Below are 16,073 nucleotides of genomic sequence, written 5' to 3'. Positions count from 1 at the left end.
TTTAAGGAGGACGTTTTCATTTTTTAAATGAAGCTAAGTACTGATGATGTTGTGTTAGTGTTTCTTTATTTGTTTACTAAACAGAGTACATTTCCCTACTCTCTTTACTGAACTTAATGTTTTTTTATTAAGATGAGTGCTTTTTAAAAAAAAATAAAAATTTTATAAAAATATTTTTATATTGTGCTTTACGGCACAATGATGGAGCAAATTTCTTAACGTGTCGGCCTGAGATCACGTGACTTATGTGTCGTGCAGGTGTGGGGAAAATATGGCTGGTGGGCCACGTATAGCCCTCTGGAGAATTTGATCTGGCCCACTTTGCAATCCTATAAATTATCATTATTATTCCCATTTTTGCCTTTAATTTGATATCCACCTGCACCTTAATTCAACTTTTCGCTGCACGTATGTAGAATGTTTCACCGTATGATCTCTGTGCGTCGCCTGGATAATGGGCAGAGATGACAATAAAATTTGCATACTAACTGATTGGTACATGTCATATTTTGTATCATCTAATCTCAAACACAAGTGGTTAGCGGAGGTGGGGCCTTTACAGTAGCTGCACTTCCTCTTCCTATTACACGAACAGGCCAACCTCGCCTTTCCAACGAGAAGATGCAGTCAGCCGCCGCGTCGAACCGGCGTGCCAGCAATTTTTTTTTCTTTGTAAACGCTTTCCGCCTGTGTGGTGTGACTACGACGGTCATGTGACGTGTGTGTGCGTGCCGTCGAGCATTGAGGTCAACCCGCTGCAGGCTGGAGAAGATGGAAGAAGATCAGGAGCCGTGTCAGGAGTCGTCTGAGGCCGCAGGTGAGCATAAAGATGATATTTGTCCATTTGAATGCTCACTGTTAAGTTGTTAAAGTTTTTTTTTTTTTTTTTTTGCCCGTGTGAAATAAGTTTTACTTTGTTGTCTTCTCTTTGTGCTGCACTCTGCAACATCCTCTTTGTCTAAACTGGACTCACAGACTTCCTGAAAATCATTTTGGGCTGACTTACTGCTGTTTAATCATTCTAATCAACCCTTTTTTCCTACTTATTTTTATTTTTTTTTGTATTATATTATATTTCTGTAAGAATCAGTGGTCCTGTGTGACTTTGCTGATTAAAACCCAATATATACTCTTCCAACAAATTAATCGTCTTGACACAACCTCACAAAAGTCAATCAGTAGCACGCCCTGGAAAGTTTGAAAAACATTTGCTTCACACAAAATTGGGTGGACACGTCCACGATAACAGGACACACCAAACATCTGAAGAACTTATGCTTAACTTAAGTCAACTGTTTTGGTTTTAAGCAGCCGTTTTGGGCGAATTCCAAGGGCTCGAACTTTGACAAGCTCCTCCGAGGCAATTTTGACACGCGATGCGGCTCATGGCTGGTGAGGCGTTGACATTAAAGTACGAAGCAGCTCTTTAAGCACCGGCGTTGGGCTTCCTTTGTCAATTAGATCGCGTTTTGTTTGGAAATCCTCTTTTGAGAAATGTTTCACGTTAGCTATTGCAGCTGGCTGGGTCCCTGCGTCGAAGAAGAACGGCAGCAACGTGAGCCTATGTGCTCTACTGCGCCCCCTTCAGTGAGGCAGAGTACTGTCTGCCTCACCTCACTTTTTTATCTGTGGTTTTGTGCAATCAAAAGGACTGAATGTATGACCTAGATATTAAATATATTAGCCTGACTATGGAAAATTGGAGTGCATATTGAAGGTTTCTGGAAATATTGTGCTGGAAATTCCGGAACTCCTCAACTCAGTGAGGCTGCACGCTTCAGCACTTTAAAAAAAAAAAAAAATAGTTTTTTTTTTTTTAGATAAAGTGATATATCGTGAATGCAGAACTGTGTCAAGGCGCCAACTGCAAACAGGATGCGGTTGGCCAACAAGGTGATGTGTGTCTTGTTCTCTTATGTCGCGGCACTTTTTGTGTTTTAAAATTGTCAGTTGAAAGCGTAAATCGTGTTGTAGTCAGTGCGTGCTCATTTTCTTTTTTTCCTCTCTAGATTGCCTTGAAGTGCAACGTGGCTTTCACGTGAATGATTATGATTTTATGATCTCTTTTGGGGTTTTAGTTCCCTGCAATAGCGTTGTGGTTTGACCTGCAGTGAGCACATTTCTGCTATTGGGAAGGGAAGTCGTGTGTCTGGATGTACAGAACGTGTCATCTCAAACCTGACCGAATATAAAAACTCTAACCTGTATGACTTTTTCTTTTCTTTTTTTTTTTTGTCTCTTAACCTTTCACTTTGTCATTTCAGACGTCCTCAAAGAACCTCAGAAATGTCAAATCAAGCGCTACAGCGAGATCTTCAGAGACTTTGACAACCTAGAGTTGTCTTTTATCCCCGAGTAAGTGCTGTTTTTAAGTGTACATACTATATGTACGGTGGATGTGAAAAAGTTTACACACCCCTGGTTTTGGGACATTTAAAAAGGAAACCAAGATAAATAATTTCAAAACGGTTTAGCCTGTACAATGCGATATCAATTTTTAACAATCTACTGGAACAGCTGACATTTATTTGGCATTAATCAATGATGGCAGGTGTGTCCTGGCTCCCATTTAACATGAGTTGAAATGCGATCGATTAATTGTAAACAACTGTTCCAGCTACGTGTTCTCTCAGTCAAGTGTGTAAAACTTCAAATAATAGATTTAATCACTGCCCTGCGCAGGAATGATCCAATTCTTGGAAAGAGTATTTTTCAATTGAATCTTTGCTTTTGTCCTGTAAGAGCTGCGTAAGCAATAATTCAATTCTATTCAGCGACAAGGACGAGCCGCTGTCCGACACTTCGGAGTTCAGCTCGGAGTGCAACACTGGGGAGAGCACGGAACTCGCAGAGCAACATCAACCGTCTGTAAGTGCTCCAAGATGGAACGCGAATGTATTGTTTACTCAGTAATACGACCCTGTGAAAAGGGCATCTGTATTGCTTTGATAAATATTTGACTCTCCCTTGTTTCATTTTTGTATTTGTATATTCATTGTTAACTGTATAAATCAATTGATTGATATAGATTTTCTTCTTAGGAAAGCTGTGTAACCGTTGAAGGTGATGGAAGCTCATCGGGTAAGGCTCCTTCATGATTCATTGACGAAACGTTTCACTGGAGTCGACGTATTGAGAACAGCGGAAAACGTCTGGGTGTGAAACCCTCTCACTGACAAAACTGTGGGCGTTGAAAACTTTCCCCATGGAAAGTGCGGGTGTTGTGTTTTGTGTCAAATCCTTTCACCGGGAAAGTTGTGGGTAATGGAAGCATTCACTGGGCGAAGTGTGGGTATTGAAACCCCTGCGATGCCCCTGAATACGAAGTCCGGCTGTGGGAAGTTGAGTCCCGTTTTTGGGATGGAAACAGGAGTGCAGAACGTTCCCAAAGATATTCTCCTGTCCCATTCAAAATAATATTCAATCAAGGAAATACAGAAAATGAATGGTGTATTTTCCCGTTGCTTGTCTTCCTACAGTATCTTGCCTCGAGTTGTAATTGCACCGCAGTAACGAGATTAGGATGAAGATTAAGCAGGAGTCAGGCGGCCTTTTTTTTTTTTTTTCCCCAGCGAGGTGTTACGCCTGCCCGGCGTCTGCTGACTGGACAGACAAAACTAAACGGAGCGTTTTGGGCGCTGAGCGCCGCAGGAGACGAGCGGGAGCGCTAACGGGAGACGATTGCGAGGCAGAGAGGGCGTGAACGACGTTCGTCTCCAAAGCCGCCGGCTCCGTGTTTGCGTCTGTCTGCAGTTCACCGGCGGCAGCCCTTCTCCCCTTTCAATTGTGTTTTGACATTTGACATCAAAATGTCACATATTACATATCACGAAAGTACTTTATTAGTCATTCTGATGTGTGGCGCGTCACCATGTCTTGCGCTGCGATTGTTCTGGTGATTTCTATTATGCAAGGTGGCAGTTGCGACTAAGACCCGGTTGGATGGTGCCATCTCACTACTTTTATAACACGTCTACGACTTCCTACTACCTGTCCTTTGACTTCATGATACAACACTGCATTACTGCTACTTTCCTGAGTTTTTGACTTGTCTTGAGTTATTCTGGTCATTTCTATTACACCAGGTGGCGGTTACCATTAATAACTGTCAGTATTGCAGGATATTAATATGACACATTTACTTTGCATGTGCATGAGTAAGCGCACTGATGATGATATGATTATTGCTGCTTTCCTGATTTTTCAGGGTTTGTTTCCGGTTATTTCTTTTGTGCGAGGTGGCGGTTTTCATTAATACGATCGCTTTAATCGTACGACACGTTTGCATTGACTTCATGACACAACAAGCGTGTAACTGAGACTTTCTGGGACTTATTTTTGCGTCGTTCCGGCTATTTTTGTTATCGCGTCTGGCCGACGGAGCGATCACTTTGATCCGATTTCATGTACACGCAGTGCAACCGTGTTTGTGCTACGGTGCCACGCCCAGGCCTTCTCTTCCAGCCATGTTGTGGCCAGCGACGTGTACCGTGCTTGAGCAAGTATTTGGAATTCGAGTGTGCCCGAGCCCAGTACGGATTTCCTAATGTTGACAAACTCATTCAAACCACAGACTGTTTCATTTCATACTACAACAACGTTTTATCGCAACCTTTTGTGGATTATTTCGAGTGCGCCCAAAGAAAATGGTCTTTGGCAGCCTTGTGTGTGTGTGCGTGTGTTCCCTTCTCCCATTGGCCGGGATTAATTACCCAGCAGCCCTATTAACACCCTGCCCAAACTGTTACTCGGCAGGTGGCCAACCTGGAAAGCTCGCCACTGCCTGCAATCTGCGTTCACTCGAGCTAATCCTACCGCCTCTCCAGTTAGGACGCTGCGCAATCTACTCGGATAATGATTCCTAAATGAGACTAAGGCTGAGTGAGCACTTTTTTGCCAACTTGTTTGGACGTCTAACTGGATTCTGTCGGTGCGTTCGGCGGTCGAGAGGCCGTGTGATTGTGATCACGTTGTGTGAGTCACTGAGGAAGAACCACAAGAAGTGGAGGAGGGTTGGGGTGGGGGGTTGCCACGTCAACGCCCTCTCAGCCTTAGCCTATTTTCATTTGTGTCACCTGCCTCATGCACAGAGCTTTTTTTTTTTTTTTACGGGGGGGGCCACTAAGTGAACAGCATAGGGACCCCTTCTGGAAACTATGATTTGCCTTCCCGAGCGGAGGTCCTCGAGGCTCCAGTGATTCGAACGGGAATATTTTTCGAGCCCCGCCGTGATGCTGATGTATTCCCTCTCAGCTCACGAGGCCGACCTGGCGCTGTGCCGCTGCGAGGACGGCGTGGAGACGGCCCTGCAGTACACCAAGATGTGGTGCCGCTACGCCAAAGACCTCCTGGCCTGGGTGGAGAAGAAGCTCAGCTTGGGTGAGTGCGCGCGGGGGGGAAATGGACACTTAAAGGGACATAAGTATTGGGACACCTGGCCGTCGTACAAGATGGCCACATATTATATTTTAAAGCCAACAGAGGGGCTAGATATGTGAACGAAGTTAAATTTGTTTGTAAAAAGAACAATAGCACTCCATAATATATACTTGATAAAAACATACAGTAATGACATCATTAAACAGAATGTAAAGAAAGTAAACCGTTTTGGCCACTTTTTTTTTTTTTTTTTTTGCTTCAGTTCAGTGGACATTGTGCTGCTCCTTCTGGTGTGCGCGCTTTGGCCAGCTGGGGGCAGTGTAATACATACATGCAGTTATACACAGAGACGGTCACTCCTTGTGTTGCTCCACCAGTTGTGTTAAAAAAATCTGTTGCTTGACACCAACGCTATCCGTTAGCCTGTCTATGGCGTTTCCCGTCATGCGTCAGCATTAAGCTAGCAGACTTTAAGGCAAAGTTATGTGTTTTTTTTAAATACACAACGTGAAAGAATTGTTTGCTGTCTGCCAAACTGCTGCTTGTTGCGAAGTGAGTTGAGTTTACTGCCACCGTACAGTACTCGTATCTCATATTTTGCAAGTCAAATTTAAAAATGCGCTCGTATCTCTAAAAACTTGTACGTTGTAGTTTTCGATCTATCGAGCTATCTGTCTATCTTATTCACGCTATGAAATACAGTAAAGGTGCATTCCTATTCAAGAACAGTATTTCTAGCGTTACCCGTTTTGTGAAGTCGGAACTTTGGAAACCGCTCTCGTGTTGGATTTGATCAGATTGCGACCCAGCAACAATGACAAATGTGACATAGCTTTATTTATTTATTTATTTATTTTTTTATGTCAAGTTCAAGCGATGGCTGGGTGTTCCACACGCAGAAAGGATTAGAGAGGGAGGATTAGCAGACTGGAGCAAAGTTGCGAGAGGTGACACGCTGCCTTTGGAGAACAAACACGGACGCCAAGCATGCGCAGCGGCGCGTTTCAGTAAAGAGGCAAAATTTGAATTACCTATATTCTTTTTTTTCCACATTCATATTCAACATTTTGCACGCGTCCCTGAAATGTATGTCCACTGTGTCGTTATGTGGCAACCGCCCCCTTGAAGAAACACTTCAGCGACATTACCGCCAGCATTTTGTCTTTCTTCAATGGAGGCTGAAACAGTGGCTAGCTGCAGAATCAATATTGACACTTAAGTTTCCTACTTTTGATGCGTGCAGTTGGATGTTAACGTGCTTAACATGTCCACTCTGTCGTCGTGAAGTCGCGGGTGTCATTGTAGTTATTTTGACATTTGATGTCAAAATTTGACGCTCGGCACCTGAATCCACTGTGGAAAATCATGCATGGTTCAAACTGCACTTATGTGACTCGATGACCATTACAATGTTCGATTTTTGTTTTTTGACAGAACAAGAATTTGCCAAAAATGTCATAAAGACATCTGAAGCAGCAAAAGCCAGTTTGGCAGCACAGGTAAAGACGCTTTTATGTCATTCTAGTTTGTTTTGAGCATTTTCCGTGCGCCACAGAGAAACAATCGTTGTTGCCACTTGCGCAGGAAACGATGCCGCTGCAGTATATCTACACCATGGCTCTCGAACAAGACCTGAAGAACAGTTCGAGTTCCAAAAAGACTTTGGACCTGGTGCAAAAGCGCTGTTACCAAGTAGAGTTCACACACATACAAGAGTTGTGCTCTTCTCGTGAAGGTTACTGTAAAGCAAAGTTCTTAATCCCATATCTCCTGTCCCAAAGGCCTTGGCTGCCAAGAGGAATGAGATTGATAAGTGGCGGCGGGAATTCAAAGAGCAGTGGGTGAAGGTGCAGAGGAAGATGGTAAGCGAATTAGGACTACAACAGCAGTCGCTCGGATATTTGAACAATGCATCACGACATTGGCAGACATTGCTGTGTGACCCTGACGACAGGCAGACGTGGGGTCGTGTTAGATTCCACAGGATGCACCGCAACAGTTCACTTCAGTAGGGATCCCTGCACGTACGGCGGTCCAGACAGGTCACAACAATCGCGTACGCCACAACATGACGACATTAATCGTCAACGAAGCAAAATGAATCCGCAACGGACTGAGTGGCTAAATCGGAAAGTTGCACAAGTTTTAATGAACGAAGTTGGAATATTGATGATGTATGACAATCCAAAAGTGCTTACTTTAGAAAATAGCTCACTTATCACTGACTTTTCCAACTCTCCCCCCCCCCCCTCAACTTCATTCATCAAAGTCAGTACAAGGATAGATATCGTTTAATGTTTTGAAATGTCTTTCATTAGCTTTTGGTGATATGTTGAGAGTGAGTTATTTAGTTCTAATCTCAATTTGAATTTCATTAGGATAATATTTAAATAGATTTTTCCTTACAATCGGAGGTAGCGGGAGCTCACTTCCAGTGAGTGCGCTTCGATGCCGCTATGTTGTGGATTCATTTCGCTATGTTGTCAATTAATGTAATTATGTTGTGGCGTTCGCATGACCGTTGTGTGTTAATTCCGTGGTGCGGTGGCATTTGCATTTCCGTTGTGGTGTTTGAAATTGTTGTGACTTGTCTCGTCCACAATCTAATGACAAATAAGACGAAGAAAAAAAGGACAATAGTTCATGATTTTTGATTGGCATGGTCAGAGAAGTACAGTGGAAGCTTGACTTACTTACTTAGGTTTATTGAATGGGACAAACAGTCAAGCAATCCTATTCAGTCTGTAGCATTTAGCATTGTTTGTTAACATTAACACATTCACTGCCATTGACGTATTTAGAAGTCAAATATCCATGTTAACTGAGAAGGCTGGCAGTGAATGAGTTAAGAAAAGCGGACTTTCCTAAGGCAAATCGATGTGGTTGTTTCAAATACACGACGTGTACCCGTAATTGTCCTCGTTTTCTGTTTAGTTTAACGATAAACTTCAACTGGGAGTGACAATAAACAGCTTGAATATTACCATATTTTTGCATTTCTATCCATCATATAGCTCCTGTATTGGATCTCATGTGATGGCGCAAGTGTGTCTAATGTTGTGGCCTGTGCAAGTTTACGTCGTCAAATAAACTAAACTGTATGCTCATCCGTTTTGTCTCTGGTGTGTTCTTAAGAACGAAGTGGTGACGGCGCTGAAAAAGTCTCGTCAGCAATACTTCCAGCGCTGCGACGAGCTGGAGAAGGCCAAAGCGGTCACAGCTAAAACCGTGGACGACACGGGTGGCAACAAAACTCTGGACAAAAGGAGGAAGTCCAAGGATGAAGCCCAAACAAAGGCAAGAGCAGCCCTCACAAAACAACTTTTTTTTTAAATATCAAAATACTTTCTGACCTCCGTGTGGATCTGGATGTACTTAAATGCAATCTACTGTGTCCTCGAGGTGATGGAGTCCGAGCTCTTGTACAAGCAATGCGTGCACGATGCCAAGATCCACCAAGATGAGCTAGTAAAGGTCAAAGAGAGAATTATCTCTCACACCCGCAAGCTCATCTGTCAGGGAGACACGGTGCTCAAGCAGGTCGGTGCTCCCGCACCCGTGGAAACCTGTCCTCCGTCTGATGGGGTCTCCGTTCGTCCACCAGGTCACGGTCAACATGTTCTACTACCAGCGGCAGCAGACCGAGCCGGTCCCTCTGGGGTATCACAACCTGGAGCTAACGTGCCGCTCCTTGGAGCCCGGCGAGCCCTACCTGATGTACGTCCGCGGCAGGCCCTGCCGGGAAACGCCGCTGCAGATCTTCTCCTTCCAGGAGTACGTGCCTCAGGGAAAAAGGTACACAACAATCACTCCTCTTTTTATTTGGGGGGGGGGGGGGGGAAATTGACTTTTCTAAGGTTTTTAGCACCACACAAGTGGTAATGACATTCTCAGTGCTGCATGTATGCCATGCTTGGCACTTTTTTTGTACAAATTTCTACTAAAATAAGGACTATTTACTATTTATATATACTATAATTATTATTATTATTATTATACGCTAACAGTTAAAAACTTGGACACACTTTGTTATTGAATGAGAAACTGTGTCCAAACTTTTAATTTGCGGTTTGTATTTAAAATCATTTTAACACTCTCTCTCTCTCTCTCTCTCTCGCTCTCTCTCTTTCTCCATATATAAATATATATATATATACATATATATATATATATATATATATATATATATATATATATATATATATATATATATATATATATATCCAAACAAATGGTATTGTGTCTCTAAAACGTAACATACTCTTTATTAAAAATTTATATTGATTAAACGAAAGTGAAATTAATTAGAAAAATACACATAATTTAATATGTATATAATTTATAAATAAAAGAAAATATGAATATATACAAATGTATAGATTTTCTCAAATATTATACAGCATAAATTCTATCCATCCATCTTCTGTAGCGCTTTATCCCCACAAGGGTCGCGGGCGTGCTGGAGCCTATCCCAGCCATCTTCGGGCGAGAGGCGGGGTACACCCTGAACCGGTCGCCAGCCAATCGCAGGGCACAAATAAACAAGCAACCGTTCGCACTCACATTCACACCTACGGGCAATTTAGAATCTTCAATCAACCTGCCAGGCACGGGGATTTGAACCCCGGTCCTCAGAACTGTGAGGCAGATGTGCTAACCAGTCGCCCACCATTTTTATTGTTATTTATTTATTTATTTTGCTGCTTTGAATTTTGGGACTATTTCCCCACATTTAAGCTAAAAGATGAGAATAGAATCTGAGTCATCGCGTTCAAATCCCATTGCTCTGATGTCATTTCCACCCATAACCACTATGGAGGCTGATTTGCATGTTATCAGATTGCTGTGATAGGTTGTAAATAACCAGTATATGGTCAAATGTTTGTCTTAGGACCAAGCGGAAAACCAGCAACCCCCTCAGCGCCCTGCAGGACTCCTCTCCTCACACAGACGACAGTTCTTACAGACAACCCAGTGACTGCAGTAAGTCTCCATTTCATTCATCCAAAAAAATCTCCTCACCTGTGTTTGCATTAATTAATTCAGCATATCAAATGTTCATTAGGGAGATTTATCTTCAGTGACAGTGAAAGTGTCGGCGGCAGTTTCGAATCTCTGTCCAGCCCTGGTAATAGCACCTGTGCCTGCGTAATGTCTTTCCATTCGTTCGCATTCATGTCAAAACATGACTGACGTGTTCACGTCTTCTGCTGTGTTGTTGCAAACATGGCAGCTCACTGTCCCAGGAGGCGTCACAGAACAACATACAACTTGCTCGCAGACGACTTGGATGACCGCGATGTGGCGTCTGAATCTGGTTTGTGACCTCCCCTTCGCGCCCTTAATTAACATACACTGACTGGCGGCTTCATTGGGTCACAACATGTCATTATATTCTTAAAGATTATATGCTAATCTGTTGTAAAGTTAAATACAACTGAACTTTACACTTAGGCAGAGATTCTCTCGCCCTGGCACAAGATACTTTGAGCACCACTGGCGTCGGCATAACAGTTTGGCAATTCTTGGAATTCGCCCAAAATGGCTGTTTCAAACCAAAATGTCCGACTTCCTGCTCAAGTTCGGGCACGTGTTCTTCAGACTTTTTCATGCGTCCTGTTGCTGTAGAAAATGGATGGATGGAGTTTGAATTTTCATTCTTTGCGTCTATCCTATTTTCCTTTAGAGTGCCTCGACGGGCAGCAGGTCAAAGTTCGCACCCCATCCCGGGCAGCGCTAACTCATCGACTCAGGAAGCTGAAGAGCAAGATGGTGAAATGCAAGCAGTGCGACAACTACATTTACGTCAACGGCGTGGAATGTGAGGAGGTGCGTGCGCCTTCAGCAAGTCCGGAGGAATCCAAAATAGGCTGGTGGTGGTTTTTTATTCCTTTGTGCCTCCCTCAGTGCGGGCTGGGTTTGCACAGGAAGTGTATGGAGGTGTGTCAGATGGAGTGCGACAACAACAAGGGGGCGGTGTTTGGCGTCCCCCTGTCCTTGTTGCTGCGGGACACGCCGGACGACGTCCCCTTTGTGGTGCGACGCTGCACCGCCGAGATTGAGAGTCGTGCGCTCTCTTTGCAGGTCTTTGATTATGCTATTTCCCCCCCCCCCCCACTTTAAAACAGTTCCCGGGTGTTTTTACGAAAGGATCTCAGATACATGTTCACCCCTCCTCGTCCAGACTGCAAATAAATGGCGCTTGCTCAAAGCAACCGTTGACTGATTGAACCATAGAAACATATTTTCCATCATACACACCAGACACCATCTTCATTTATCTTTTATGAACTATCTTGCGTTTTCCCTCTGAGGGGGTGTATCGGGTGAGCGGCTCCAAGCCTCGCGTCCAGAAGCTGTGCCAGGCCCTGGAAGAGCTCAAAGAGCACGTGGACCTCTCGGAGGTGTCGCCGCACGACATCACTTCTATCCTGAAGCACTTCTTCAAAGAGGTGCCGGCATTCATGTCAACAAAGAGAACTTCTAGAATTCTTTTCAACTCACCTCCGTCGTTTCGCCTCTCAGCTTCCGGAGCCCCTGCTGACGTTCGAGCTGTACTACGAGTTCATCGCGGCGGGGAGGAGCATCCAGCACGTGGGCGAGTGGGAATCGTCGCAGGAGACTAACGAGTTCATGGACGTTGTTCGGAACCTGCAGCGGCTACTGCAGAAACTCCGTCCCTGTAATTACAGCACTTTACGGCACCTCGTAGTCCATCTGCATAAGTAAGTTTGACGTAACACTAAAATCAGACGCAAATGCACACAAATAACATATTAGTGTTTTATGTCATTTCACTTGTTTTAATTAAAGTTCAAAATTATTCTAGACTTCCTTCCACGGTTTTCATAACATTTTGAGATTTTCATGCAACGTCCCTCAAATTTTTCTCTCTGGTGTCCCCTGCAGGGTTTCTCGAAACAACGAGAACAAGATGTCCGCCAGCAATTTGGGCATTGTCTTCGGTCCGACTCTCCTACGCCCCCTGGTGTGCACGGAGCAACCCACAGTGGCCCTGCAGGAAAACACCTACCAGGCGTTTCTGGTCGACTTCCTCATCTCACACAACGACAAGATCTTCGTCCTCCGGCAGAGAGCCGGGACGCCCAAGCCACCTCCGCCCCCCACATGCCCGCTTCCAGACACCCCACCCAGACGCGCCTGTACCCTGGATGGGGACTTTGACGCCAGACCTGAGCAAGGAACCTCCTCCAGGGAGCGCCCTTACTCGCTAGAAGTAAGTTGTGCTGTTATTTAGCGCCATTTCAAGTGAATTTCTTCTTTTTAAAGCTTTGATTGGAGTCGCGCTATACTAAATCTGATTAAGAGAGCTGTTGTTTTAAAAGCCTTAAGCACCTCAACGTGAAGCTTTATTTTGTCAGGATTAACCCACTGGTCAGTTGCTGCTTTGCTTGCATGTTGCTCTTTTCACTTCTGTTGCTTCACACTTCGCGTTTCAGTTTCACATTCTCAAGGAAGCTGAGATGTAGACAGAAGTATTTGGACAGGACAAAAGGAAATTCATGCAGGACTCAGTAAACGTTTGATGGGCCATCACTGGGCCTCAGTAGTGCTGCTCGGCCCCCCCTTGGAAAAATCTAATCCCTTAGGGGCCCGACACTTCAGTGGTGACGTCGCAAGAAACGCACAAAAAAAAGCCAAAGAAAAAGCAAAACAGCAGACTCTAGATCAAACTTCTTGTACCCAAGGGCCACATTAGATTTTTAAATGTGGCCACGTCATTGTTAGATGAGGTTAGGGAAAAAAAAATTTTAACTGTGTAAATATGTGAAATAGTTTATATTAATAAAAATAATAACTTGTTCTCATTTTATACAGTAATTGCATTATTCATCATTAATACAATGAAACTTATTTTTTTCAAAATAATTTCTAAGTAATTAAAAGTCTAGTAACAATTGTATAAATTTTAATGATTGTCAAATAAATGTTTTTAGTTTTTAATTACATCAATCGATTGACCAATGATTTGATGAGGAAAAAAAATCATTTAAAAAAAATCAACAAATGCATTTTAATAAATACATTTCAGGAGAAAAAAAACAGCTACGGTATCTTTATAATGTAAATGCTCGGTGGGCCGTGTTAAATAACAGAGAGGGCCGTAGGTTGCCCATGGGCCTTACTTTGCCCACATCTGCTTTTGATGCCCACTGAGTTTATTTTTGGTTAAACTCGTAAACTGTAGGACTTTCGCTGCATCCCGAATTCCACTGGAATAGAGCCGGCGTCCCAATACTTTTGTCCAGGTGTGGTGATCGACGAAAGCGTTAATAAGTTTTAATGGATGCGGCAAAGAGAATCAAAGGTCCCAACGGCACGCCACTCTACTTGTGTCATCCCAACAGAGCGAAAGAATGAAGAGAGAGTCGAGCGAGGGTTATATATCGGACAAGTCTTCGTCCAATGAAGCGGTGGACCAGCTCGGCCCCGAAGCCAATGACAGAGCAGGTAGGCGGGACTCCAGCCTCCAGCGCAGTGACGACAACTTCGTTGGCTTATACAAGTTATGATTTTTTTTGCACTGTGGTACATTTTCAAGATGATTGTAGCTTGCAGTCGTCAGAGTGTTTTTTTTTTGCGCCTGCTGACTCGCTTTTTAGTTCCTTTTTCCTGACGTGATGTGACCTTTCTGTGGTTGAGACATCCTCCCTTTCTTCCTTTCTTCCTTGCCACTCTTTCTGTTTGAGTGCATTCAATTGCACATTTTCAGTTCTCCTTTGGCTCTCTGTCGCAAACGCGCTTTCACTTTGTTAACCAAGTGGAGGGTGTCGTTCTGAATATACTTACGTCCGTCAAAATGGACGCTGGAAATGTTCACATTTGGATTCAGAATACAGAATACATTTTAGATCTGGATCAAACGTAACTACAGCCTTTATAGTATTATAAAGGCAGAGCTCCTGATCAACTTTAAATCTTGAATATATGTAATTTCATTTAAAACTCATTTAAAACTCATTTTTAGCTTGCGAGCCCAATCCAATTTACATCCTGAATATACTATATGTAATTTAACTCAATTATAACTTTTGAAAAAGGCTAGAATCCATTAAACACAGTTTTAAAACATGAAATACAATTTTTAAAAAAAGCAACCTACTTAATAGGCATGAATGCGCAAAACAAAATCCATGCTGACAAAAAGGACAAGGTAATTAATAGCTTTCAATCATAATTGAGCATCATTTTTACAAAATCGCATCGTTATCATGATCACGAGTTTTGCTCTGACTCAAAATTGGAATCAGTCTCGCAACGTCGCGGATGTAACGACCGAACGACCTGTGACCAAAAAAGCGAAGCGTGGAGAGTCTCTGTCGCCGAAATACATCTGTGCGGTCAATGAATGGGGCTAACATTGCCAACAGCCTCTCAAATAGCTCCACTTTCTGCTTTATTCTCAGCTGTACTTTGTGGTCCAATTTTTAAAATTGACCATACAAAATTCTCAATTCCCGATTGGCCAATAAGGGCACCAGGTGTCGCAGTTTTTTCATTGCACTGAGTTGGGTACATGTGCGAGGGTCAGTCGCCTGGTGTGCGGGTGTAAGTTGTCAATTATTTTGTTTTTTTTAGATTGTCCAGTTTGGTGCGCAGTGGGCCTAAAAGCAGTAACTGCAAGTTGCGTGACGTTATTTCATAAACCACATGCTTTTCTCCTCCTGGTGTCCCAGTCCTGGCTATGAGCGGACCGCTGTCTCATCACGACCCAAAGCGGGACTTTGCCTCGGACAAGCCGCACTACCGCTTCACCAGGCAGCCTGTCAAGTACCAGCGCCATCACAACCCGAGAGGCCGAGCTTCCGGCCGGAGCTGCGACGCCAGACGGCCCGCGGCGCCTGGCGGGGAGCCTCCGGGAAGCGCCGACAGCAGTCGCAGCTCCTCCCCGGAGCGAGCCGCGCGCGGCCCGCCCCGGAGCCCCGAGGACGTTCCGCCTCTGAGCCCGCGGGACGTCGTGCAGTACATGCTGGGACTGGAGCCGGTGGCCTCCGCCGCGGCTGAGCTCAAGGTGGACGGTTACGGTACCGGCGCGCAGAGTACGGCCTCGTACCGCTCTCCGAAGCCTCTTCCTGCAGAGCACCACTTCGCCTCGCCCGCGCAGAAGATCCTCTCGGGTCTGAAGCTGAGACGCAGCCAATCGGGCAAGGAGGAACAACTTTTTGTCTGAATAACAATGGCAGCGCAAGCACGTAATATGGATTTAGTTACCAATATTGGCTCGCATGTTATTACAAACGCATCAGAGTACTTTTTATGTCAATGTCTTGTCACTGGGGTGGTACTGCTTTTGTAGCCTTCACACTTCAGGAAACCAAACTTTTTATTCACTTTTGCACCTGAAAAAGGAACAAGCACTCACTATAATGAGCCTTCTGTGGTATAGTAGTCTAGTTTGTACCTAGGTACACACATAACGATAATTTGAATTATTATGCCTTATGTAAACGTTATGTAGCCTAGCATGCTAGTGCTAGCACTGACGGTTGTACGTAAACATCCCGCCGTTCTGTCGAATCGTGTTCTAAAGTTTCGGTGTGGGTGAAGTCATTTAATTAAAAATAAAGTAATTGAATTACAGTAAGTTAGCACCCATTATTTCTGTCATGTTGTAATGTTGGTTTGACCTGACTGCTTAGAATACACGATCCGACTAGAGCAGTGATTTCCAA

The 16,073-nt window shown here is 44.0% G+C and overlaps 1 protein-coding gene across 4 annotated transcripts; it reads left to right on the top strand.

Annotated features, from left to right (window-relative positions):
* Window positions 1-620: 620 nt before the first annotated feature.
* gmip (GEM interacting protein) lies at window positions 621-15,981 on the top strand. 4 transcript variants are annotated; one of them, XM_061749189.1, is made up of 21 exons: window positions 621-817; window positions 2,265-2,355; window positions 2,775-2,868; window positions 3,042-3,081; window positions 5,254-5,379; window positions 6,814-6,878; window positions 6,964-7,071; window positions 7,161-7,241; window positions 8,515-8,676; window positions 8,782-8,919; window positions 8,984-9,174; window positions 10,271-10,362; window positions 10,445-10,507; window positions 10,613-10,696; window positions 11,066-11,208; window positions 11,287-11,463; window positions 11,694-11,831; window positions 11,905-12,104; window positions 12,289-12,616; window positions 13,749-13,851; window positions 15,078-15,981. In XM_061749189.1, the coding sequence occupies exons 1-21, from the start codon at window positions 772-774 to the stop codon at window positions 15,569-15,571; spliced, it is 2,964 nt and encodes a 987-aa protein (XP_061605173.1). In that variant the 5' UTR covers window positions 621-771; the 3' UTR covers window positions 15,572-15,981. The 4 variants fall into 4 exon arrangements, with proteins under 4 accessions (XP_061605173.1, XP_061605174.1, XP_061605172.1 ...); XM_061749190.1 differs by lacking the exon at window positions 11,287-11,463; XM_061749188.1 differs by having other exon boundaries at window positions 11,066-11,463.
* The last annotated feature ends 92 nt before the right edge of the window (window positions 15,982-16,073 follow it).

Source organism: Phyllopteryx taeniolatus, chromosome 16 (assembly GCF_024500385.1).
Source record: "Phyllopteryx taeniolatus isolate TA_2022b chromosome 16, UOR_Ptae_1.2, whole genome shotgun sequence".
NCBI classification, from domain to species: domain Eukaryota; kingdom Metazoa; phylum Chordata; class Actinopteri; order Syngnathiformes; family Syngnathidae; genus Phyllopteryx; species Phyllopteryx taeniolatus.
Note: the sequence above shows the minus strand (reverse complement) of the source record. Positions and strands in the feature narration are given on the sequence as shown.

Excerpts from the sequence above, each read along its gene's own strand:
- gmip (XM_061749188.1), top strand. The coding sequence starts at position 772 with ATGGAAGAAGATCAGGAGCCGTGTCAGGAGTCGTCTGAGGCCGCAG. Across the intron at positions 10,363-10,444 it reads CAGACAACCCAGTGACTGCA|GGAGATTTATCTTCAGTGAC; the intron begins GTAAGTCTCCAT and ends AATGTTCATTAG. Across the intron at positions 10,508-10,612 it reads CGAATCTCTGTCCAGCCCTG|CTCACTGTCCCAGGAGGCGT; the intron begins GTAATAGCACCT and ends CAAACATGGCAG.